This window comes from Argentina anserina, chromosome 5, assembly GCF_933775445.1.
Source record: "Argentina anserina chromosome 5, drPotAnse1.1, whole genome shotgun sequence".
Classification (NCBI taxonomy): Eukaryota; Viridiplantae; Streptophyta; class Magnoliopsida; order Rosales; family Rosaceae; genus Argentina; species Argentina anserina.
This window is the reverse complement of record NC_065876.1, coordinates 28,250,984-28,261,486: the sequence shown is the minus strand read 5'-3', so window position 1 is coordinate 28,261,486 and position 10,503 is coordinate 28,250,984. Positions and strand designations below refer to the sequence as shown.

General features: G+C 38.8%; 1 protein-coding gene and 1 pseudogene across 1 annotated transcript; both read right to left on the bottom strand.

The window, feature by feature from the left end:
- Positions 1-400: 400 nt before the first annotated feature.
- LOC126793648 (probable RNA-dependent RNA polymerase 1) lies at positions 401-4,523 on the bottom strand. The gene is made up of 5 exons (XM_050520240.1): positions 4,493-4,523; positions 3,795-4,329; positions 1,565-3,384; positions 1,310-1,460; positions 401-1,215 (listed from the first exon to the last, which is right to left on the bottom strand). Exons 2-5 carry the CDS (start codon positions 4,302-4,304, stop codon positions 418-420), a joined length of 3,279 nt encoding a protein of 1,092 aa, XP_050376197.1. The 5' UTR covers positions 4,305-4,329; positions 4,493-4,523; the 3' UTR covers positions 401-417.
- A 1,400-nt stretch (positions 4,524-5,923) lies between these two features.
- LOC126795890 (uncharacterized) lies at positions 5,924-9,208 on the bottom strand (annotated as a pseudogene).
- Between the last annotated feature and the right edge of the window lie 1,295 nt (positions 9,209-10,503).

Sequence of the window (10,503 nt, the reverse complement as noted above, 5' to 3'; positions counted from 1 at the left end):
ATGACTTGGCTGGAAAGCTAATCACATTTGCTGAAGACCAAGTCTCATCAACCGTCATTCATTTCAATCAAGTTTCTAATATAGTTTCTTTTTTACCTTTTAAAGGTGCCCCAAATATCAAAGCCACAACTGTTGGTGTATAAGTGTATTGATGCATCGAGCTGATCTACTGCTGTAAAGAGCTAGAGATCGTGCCGATACATACCACCTTTGCCAAGTAAAATGGCGCTCCAGTGTTGATACAATATTCAAATTAAAAGCAATTCAGAATTACAACATGTGTTGCCAACTTGCTAATCATATTCTTTTTGATAAAGGAAACACACAACAGGTAAGGATTAATCAACAATTCATGAACAGACACTGATGTTATTCGGTTGCCAAGTCTAATGGCTCTTCTGTGATGACTTCTGTACTTTAGTCGTGCATATTTTGCTTCTTTATCTGGATGAGAACTTCGGAAATACACCACGGAAAACTCAGGAAATGCTCTCTTGCTATACCCTTATTGTTGTAACCCCAGTAGTGGTGATGATATGTAACACGGTACCATGCTGATGCTTTTGCTGCATTCACACAGACATCAGTTCTGAAATCTGATTGATCATCGCTATTCGGGTCCTCCATGAACCATGTCCTTGCCTCATTCTTCAATGACCTCAGAGCATAGTTAATCGACTGTAAGTCCTTTCTCTTGTTGAAGAACTTTGATACATTGGTGATATTTCCACTCAGTATTTCAGCTTCAGTTCCGATACCATAATACTCCATCAGGTTGCGCAGCTTGTAGTCATACACCCTTTTGCAACTGATGGCATCCTCAATGTAATCTTCGTATCCATCTACCTCCATGTCAGGATCATAAAACCTCATAGCCACTTCCTTAGTAAAGGACTTAAAAGAGTGTGAATGTGATCCTAGCTCCGTATCTTTCACCTGTCGGTAGAGCTTCCCAATCACACGCTTGGACTCGTAGGTTCTCCCGTCAACCTTTTCCATGAAATCTGGGAAAGCTTTTACGCGCAGCTTAGGGGGCAGGGGCACTACCACACCAGTTTTAGGAGAGTCAACGGCACGAGACTGGAGCTTGGCGAGCTTAATGCATTTATAACTCATAGCTTTCTGTGGTTCAATATCTGCAGTGACAAGATGTGCATTTGAAATGATGCCCAAGCTGTCATTCACCATGTAGTTGGTAAAAGACTCCGCGACTTCCTGAGATGTAACACAGCAGAACAGAGCATCAATTATCAAGTCACGTCATGTTTAATCATACCCGACTACACCTCATAATTTAAATTTACAATACCTCAATGGTAGGATAGTGATCCAATTCCACAGTGGGTGCTGGAGTATAGTTCATCGGGTTAGTTTGCCGAGGAGGAATCAGTTCATGATCCCAGCAAACAGTATAATCATCTCCATCTAAATCACTGCCGGAACATTCATTAGGATGAGGCCTATTCAATGGAAGAAGAATTAAGAAGTGAAGGCAACAAATTAATATCAAACAATTCAAGAAGGAATGAGATACAAATCCAAGCATTAAGCAATCTAAGCCTACCTCTTTCCTTTCTGTGGGAATACAACACAGTCCACCATGTGGTGTAATGCCGGCACATCCACAGCCGTAAGAACACGGACATCTCCAGGGTGTAAGCATGGATTTTTAGCAACAAATACCTTACCCTTAACAGTAAAGTTGGCATGGCTTGCAGTTGAAGTACTGCTGCCATTGAAGATAGCATGGTGAGAACATTGCACAAATACCTCACCGTATTCCAATGTCCCAGTTTCATCTAGACATCCCATCAGATATCTTCCTTTTTCGATAAAAATCCGTGATTTGCACCGCAGTTCTGCAAGTCTTGATGCACACAAGGATTGAAGCATCAGTGAGAGAAATGGCTCTTGATTTGGCTTGTAGCACACCAGCATTTCCTTTAAAATGTTGATCGCTTCTCCTTGGAACATCAAATCCAATGCCTGCTGTGCCTTCAATGGATCAGTTAGAATCCCTTCCAACTGATTCATTGCCTGCTTTTGCTTCTCTTCAAAAACACAATCTTCAACTCCAAGGGTGGACAAAAGGGTAATCATTTGACGATTGAGGAAACAAGGCTGGTACTTGCTCCATCCCAGGACATTTAACTTTGTGTTGCGTGATTTGAACTTGCACATGCTCTTCCTCAATGACAGCTTTTTTGATAAAGTTGGATCAACGGCTACTACACCTTTATAGCCACCGAAACGGATTTGAAAGGCGGATGGAGTATGAGTTTTCCCACATTTTCTTGCCACTCTATCAGCAAATTCAGCAGATATCTTCCCAATTCCATCAGAGAAGCAGTATTGGGTTCCATGCCTTTCAATTTCTATATCAGGATTGTCTTCCTTTTCATCTGAACCAACACTAAAAGTCTCCCAGGATGAGCTGAAAGACTGACCAAGCCTGGCTGCATATTTAGCCACATTTTTAATGCGACTAAAATCTCCCATCCAGTCTCTAATTCCTTGTGCAGTAAGGCCCCTCCTGGAAGCAAACATCCATGCAGATTGCTCTCGCAACTGGCTTCCCGAATATGCTAGAAATTCAAACTTCTTTTCACCAATCACTATCCCATCCCTTAGAGTAGAAAGTATCCTTTCATAAATTCTAGTTCTCCTTTCCTCTTCTGAACCAACATTCCGTGAACACAAATCTACAGACCGCATCTTCCCCAGGTCTTCCTCAACGAAAGAAACCCGAAGAAAATTTTCAGTATCTTCCGGAAAAGCTCTTAAAACACTGTTTGAGAGATTTACCTCCGGACCCCAGAAGTATACTTTACTTGGTGTAATGAGAACCCTGTGTACATACACAAAGCCTTCAGCTAAGGATATAGCTGGTGACTGAGGAATCCGCTTGGATTCCTCATACATGTTGTACTGCTCAAGTAACCACCTCACAGGTTCATAGCAGCACTCCTTGGAGTTGAACAGTTTGTCCAGGGCACACTCTATATAATCAATTCTAATACTAGTAGGATCTACTAGATTATAGAACTTGACATCAAGAGCTTGTCCGGGAATACAACCATGCTGAACCAATGAATTTATCTTGAACATGATTTTATATGGCAAGTTAATGCCTGGGGGTGGAGCCAGAATAGGAACAAGAGTTGAGCTTCCAGAGAAAGTGTTACCTTCCTTCAGGCCAAACTGTCCTTCGTTCTCTATATAGTACACAAAGCTCTTGAGTAGATCAGGAAGTGAACATTCAAATGGAAGTTCCAAGCATAGAGAAGTGGATTGCCCAATGCAGCATGATGGAGTAAAATCAACTTCCCGAATCCAGTGAGAATTCACAGTATCTTTCTTATAGATCCGAGGGGCACCACGTAACTAGCAAGAAGAGGAAGACGAGAAAATGTTAGATATTTTTCTTGCTGACAGTGTAAACCATTCACATAAAAAACATAGTGTTCAAATACTGAAACTTTATCAGAAGTTTAGAGTTGAATTACTAGTCAAATATGAGATCACACCTAAATTTCCCAATGAGAGACCATATTTCTGTATATTATTCAATGGTCTGTGTTTTATGAAAACCACAACATGAGTCTAAAAATATAAACGTATCGCTGCTTAAGCACGCCAGGAGTACTAGTTTCCATTATAACTTATAAAGTCATAGAATCTGGCTACCACAGTTAATGACTTGATGCTAGCTAAGTTTGAAATTTATAGTATGTGATATTTGATTTGCTCATTTGCAAGAAATAGGGGGAAAAGCAGTAAGAACTTAAACAAACCTGGATGAGAAGAAATTTTGCAAATTGACCACGTGGACTATGCAGCTCAATCCGGAAAATGGTGTCAGATGGAAGCTCAAGCTTGTATTCAACACAATCATCAGAGAAAGAAATGTGCACATATTTCAGTTCCATCCCAAATTTCACAGCAACATCTGATTTTGTCCAGAGCACCGAAAACTTCTCCTCAGATATCTTGCTTCCGAAGTGAAGTGTCACAAGTTTCTCCAAGACTGTTGAGTTGGATGCCCTGTCACACTTCCATTCTCGAGCATCCAGATAAGACTCTCCATACCACAGGGCTCGATCATCGGCTAATTGGAGTATTATTGCAGCACGGTCTGGAGTAGTGAATTGAACTGTGGCAGATGATCTGGATCCTCTCTGTTTTGGTGGTAGAACATTGGCAGAGATAACAGTTCCTTCTCCAGTATGCTCCTCCACAAATTTTTTCACTGCTTCTGAAGACTCCACAGTGGGAAATCCATGCAAGTAAACTGTCTCGACCATGCTGACTAGTTGATTATGGCAATTGCTGTTTCAAAGTACAAAATCAAATTAGTAACTCTCAAATAGTGACAATAAAGAAATGCAGAACATACCAGATGCTTTGAAAGAAAATGCAATTGACATAATATTACAGTCTCATTAGGCTTGAGTTAACAAAAAGAGCTAAAAGAATGGAATGCAAAGCTTACAATGACTTTGAAACGTGTGCTCAGAAGTAACAACGCTGCTTTGCTTTGGAGGAAGCGTGGGCAGCTCTATGAAGCCAATATTTATAAGAACAAAAAGAGCTCAAGGTCAAAGATTGGTCCTCAAGTTTCAAGTACATCTCTCACAGTGTAAATAACTTGTCATGGCAGTTCTCTTTTTTTTTTTATCTTTTGGCCACAACTTGTCACGGCGGTTATTACTTATTAGTCTACAGAATCTTGCCTATTATTTTGAACAGAATAAACGACTGTCGTGATCTTGTGCTTTGCAGCAATGACTTCACCGGTCAGCTTCAAGGACTCGAATTGCCTTTCGACACGTAGCAAGGTCATGATGGCTGACCTGTGTTCATTAGCATAAAATTTCTGTTTAGTATACTAAAAGTATAAACAGTGCTAAATGCCTAAATTAAGATTAAGATTGGTTCAATTAAGATTAGTGGTTTATAATAATGTAATTGAAAAAATATGATACGGTTCTTCTTATAGTGAAATGGTACGGTAATCTAATTTCCCTTCGTCCAGTATATTTTGTTCAATTGATGTTGAAATTGAACTTTTTTGGCCAAGAATGTTCTGGAAATCCAGGGACTAATGAACCACAACGCCTTAACCCTTGTGAGAAGTTCAGGCCATGAATCTTCTAGATTCTCAGTTTCTCACACCAAAGGGCAAAGGACGCCTATGTTCTCCATGATGAGGAACTTTACTCCTTGTTGAGCAAGGTTGAGACAAGAGAGCATCTTTACCTTTGAGTGAGTGAAAATGAATGAGACTAAAACAGTGACTAGACTTGAAACATCAGCAATAAAAAAATGCTTTGCTTTTTGGATAGAAGAACAAGAACTTGCTCGGAAAGGAGTTGGAAGCTTGGAGCCAGCAATAGCACATTGGCACCATCATATATTCCCATCAGAGAACAGTAGAATTGGACTAATCAACCTTGGCTGGCAAAGCCTAATGTAATACTATTCCTACACGATCAAAGATTGAAAATGCTAATTAGTATTTCATACAACGTCATATACAAGCAATAATACTGTTAGATTGTGGCCCTGGCGCTACCAGACACGTTCATGTTCATAGCAGATTTTTACATCGTGTTTACAATTTTGCTGGAACAATTATAGTTAATTTTTATAATGACCATTTCAAACCAAACTCCCGTATAACTTTTTTACTCAATTTATTCATGCTTTAATGTTGAACCAAGATATTTCAAATAGAAATGTTGAACCAAGCTTGGTCAGAATTCATGGTTGCTCATCTAAACCCGAATAACTCCCCTTGAGCTACTCAACATCTGACCGATAAGACACCAATTTAGTTTTGGCATACACTTTAATGAGTTTAATCAAAACAACATCTGAATTGAATTATAAGTTTACTCCAACAAAATTCGTTGCATTAAGTTTAAGGATACAATGCTATCAGTTGCATTTGAAAACGAATAACTAGTCTACAAAAACTGTTTGGAATTGTTCCGTCTCACCTCACAACCCCAACTAAAGGCTACAGGCTAAAGCATAACTACGAAGATATCAGATCACTTCATCTCTGCAAATAGATTAGATGGTGAGGAACCTCACCATTGAAATCACAGTGAACTATAGCAACAGCTCAGCAATCTGAACAGCATTAAGTGCAGCTCCTTTGCGTATTTGATCACTGCAGACAAAGATGTCCAACCTGCTCAGACATTCCCATCAGTGGCTTGTTAATATATGCACGTCAAACTTAGAGCATGTACTGTTACAGTGTTACATTAGGCTTACCCATAGTTGCCCTCTTGGGACACATCACGGCAGATTCTGCCAACTGCAACATCATCTTTGTTTGACACCTCCAAAGGACTGGGGAAGTTATTAGATGCACGGTCATCAATAACCACCACACCAGGAGCTTTCTTCAGAATATCTCTTGCGGTGTCCTGGACATTGAACAAATTTAAACCTCTTAATGAGGAGTTGGGATGAACAAACGGAAAAAGGACTGCACTGAGTACAATTATTGATTTATAAATAATGTCTGTTGCAAATTAGCTTTACTGTAAACATGGTTGGTTACTTCCCACATAAAACAACTTGACATGCACATATAACTGGAACGTGGACACGGAAATACAGTATCCGACTCACAGTCCAATAAGAAAAATCCTACTGTACTAGTCAACGTATTTGTATGTTCAATGCAGAAAGTGCTAGCTCCAAGCTGGCATCCTAGGCATACCATACCAGGGACATCAAATGAACATTTTTTTATCAAGTTATACAGAATTATTAACCCTCAAGCCCCAAGGCCCTCAAATGAACAGAGAGACTAAACTTTTTATGGGGATAAAAGTAAACATGCATATCCTAGCACTTCAATAATATCTAATATCTCTTCTTTGAGATGAAAAGAATAAACCAAATCCTACCTGGGTACTTTTAATGTTAAGATTGATTATTTATTTAATAGGGCAAAATGCCCCTAATTTATTGAAATCAAACTAACAGAGGAGGGGGACAAAAAACCTGACCTCCTATGTCTGATAAACTCTAACAAAGAGGATAAAAAAGCTTAATCCGGCATATGTACACTCACCCATGCAAAACTATATATATATATATATATATATATATAAACTCCTAGCAAATAGCAAACCCTCAGCCAAGAAACTCTTAATTAAAGGACGGGATGAAACTGGTAGCATTGGCAGACAGTTGTATGTTAAGATTGATTGACACTTCTAATGTTATGCACATGAAAGAAGTAGAATAGAACAAACAGTGACTTAAATCCTCTTAATTGGGTTGATCAAGGTTGGATTCATGGATGCAAGAGATTGCCTCTAGTTATATAGAATCATAACCTTAAGCCCAAAGGACAAAAGAGACTGAACAATTTCTTGGGGATAAAAGTACACAAGCATCTTAGCAACTTCTATATTCTATAATATCTAATATCTCTTCTTTGATATGAAGATGATAAACCGATGCTACACCTCGGTACTTATAATGTTAACTGTCATTGACAATCTTAATGTTATGCACGAGAAAAAAGTAGAAGAGAACAAACAGCGACTTCTAGATCAGGCCATTGTAAATAAGATACAGGAACAACCTAGAGACTTATTATTAACATAAGAATCATCATGCAGATGCAACATACAATGTTGATAAGTCTTTCCTCAGTATTATTTTGATAAGAATAACTATAAATTTCATGAAATCGTCAACACGTTTGTTCTGACTACTTTTTTTCCCACTAACTGTATAGAAGTACAATGTGCATATGACTACCAAAAAAGTCATCAACAACCAATATTTTTAACGTCGACGTGAGTTATATAACAGTATAGTAGCATTACCTCATCAAGGGGACTCAAATTTAAGATTTACACTCAGCATGCGCCCGCTTTACAGGAACTCGTATGTGTGTGCAGTCACCTTGACATCCTTGTCATTCTGAAAACATGGACAACAAATAAATTACATCCAGTGTGCTATTCCATATGTTATCACATTCATTCGTAAGATCGGACTTCCAACAAACTATTTCTTGCTTAACCTTACTTTAGTAACAAGCTAATTGTTCTGGGAGTGATAAGAAACCACCAAAAGTACTTACCCATATTTTGCGTGTCTCCTTGACTAGTTTCATTTCATCTTCATTATATCCATTTGGAAGGACCGCTGAATTGTGGGAAAACAAATTAAAAGCATACTGCACAAATGAAAGTAGAAATATGTGGTTCAGTGAAACCTCATGAGAAACAGAATAGAAGACAACTACTTTTCTGAAAACAATGTCTTGTGAGCAAAGATAGACATACCTGTCGCTTAAATATCTCACAAGTTACTGGCTTCCCTTGCAGAACCTTGATACAAAAACAAAATCACATTAGCTAAACTTGAAAGATGAATCAAAACACAACCGAAACCAATACAACAAGACTGAGAAAGTAGAGAAAACCTCATGAGTTTGCTGCTCAAGCTCTCTCCTAGCAGCAGCACCAGCTCCACTAGCAGCCTGATACGTACTAACCACCATACGTTTCACCTAAAAACACCATACATAACCCAATCAACACAAAACCCAACTCAACACCCATCCAATATCCAAAAACAACCCCGTAGCAACTAACCCTTTTTTTACAAGAAACACAGTCAAGTAAGCAAAATACACCAACTAAGCAACATCATATAGTTCTAAAGTGCTGCTATAATCCCCAAAGCATCCAACTTGGTGGCACCAAACACAGTCAAGTAAGCAAAATACGGAAACCAACACCTTTACCCAAATAACCACTCAGAACCCAAGTCACATTACCCAAATAACCACCAAAGTTACAAACTTGCAAGCACTAAAACATAAAGCAAGCAACTTTACACAGCTCCAAACCCACATCCAATAAAAAAACACCACACCTCAAATTAGTATCACAAATCCAAAACCAAACACACAGAAAAAAAAAACAAAAAAAAAAAGACAACCTTGGAGTGACGATGTAGAGGAGTAGCAGCCATCAAGCAAATAATGGTGGAGCAATTAGGATTAGCAATAAGAGGCGCCCTTTCCTTTTCCGGCTTTGATTCCCTCCATCGCGTCCGGGTTCACCTCCGGCACCACCAACGGCACGCCGAGCACCACAATCGTCCCCTTCTCCACAGCAATGGGCCCGAACTCTTTGCTGATGGACCCACCATCGCTAAACAAGTGTCAGTATGAGTGGACTTGCTGGTGCGGTGTCATTTGCAGGATCTGGTGGAGGACTATGGTCTATCAAATGAGGGAACAAGCAGATGGATGTTGGATTGGTTGGTCTTTCAGATGTTGCAATATTGCATCTTCCTGAAGATATAGAATTTATTTCTTCAATTGGGGACTACAATAAAATTATCTCTACAGTGGGGAGTTGTTACGCCTCTAGTCATGAGTTGAATGAATAGCTTACTTATATCCTATGGTTAGGGGCTTTCAAGAAACAAATTTGACGACCACTTGTACTCATATCGTGCACATCTTTATGACATATGTCTAATTACTCAATTATTATCTAAATATGAATTGAGAATTGGACACATGTCATGAGTTTAAAAAAATTAACACAAAAATAATAGTCAATAAATTTATTTTCTTCTTATAATATCGTGTAAGTATCGAGCGTTATATATTTGGAATAAATATATTGACGACTCGTGTGCATATTTATCAATCGTGTTTGGGTAAAATTTGTCTGGCGTCCCAGCCATTAATTTTTTTTATTTCTTTTTGCAACAAGGTTTATGCTGGAGTGTGAATTTACTACCAGAACTCCCAGCACTGGTTGCCGCCAAATTCGCCACGGTTGAGGATTCTGATCTTCCGTATACAAGCATCTCTCTTCTCAAGCAATATGTTGGGAATGATATCACTTACCAGATCTCGGCAACCAATGGCAGAGGCCCTTATAGATAGCATCTTCAGGTAATGGTTTATCAGCTAGCACTAGTTTGTAATGAACAGGTGGATAGGCAAATGGGTGGCATACACTTTCTCATATTGTCCAGTGTCCACTATACTAAATGTTATCCTTGATTTAATCATAGTAGTACTCTATCTTTCTCTCAACAGTCAGCACCCTTGATTCTGAGGTTTCATCTATTGGGCCTTGATCTCCATTTTCTAAAGAATGTGATCTAGATAGTAATTGAATGTTTGATGAAGTTGACTGAGAGAAAATATTGTCAATAGTTTTGGTTGCTGATATAAGGAGATTTGAGATTTCTATATAGGATTGCTGGTGCCATATATTAGTCACAATGCACACAGGCTGTGCTGCCTACCATCATATGAGTTCAAATATTTCAATCCACTGATGTGTATTCCAGCTTATGCATGTTCATGGTGATCCAACAGTCAAACGTCAACAATTAAGAAACTCAAACAAACACATCAAGCTTGTATTTTGAATCCTTCTTTCTCATTATTTACCCTTTTGTTTTTACTCTTGAATAAGCCAGAATTAC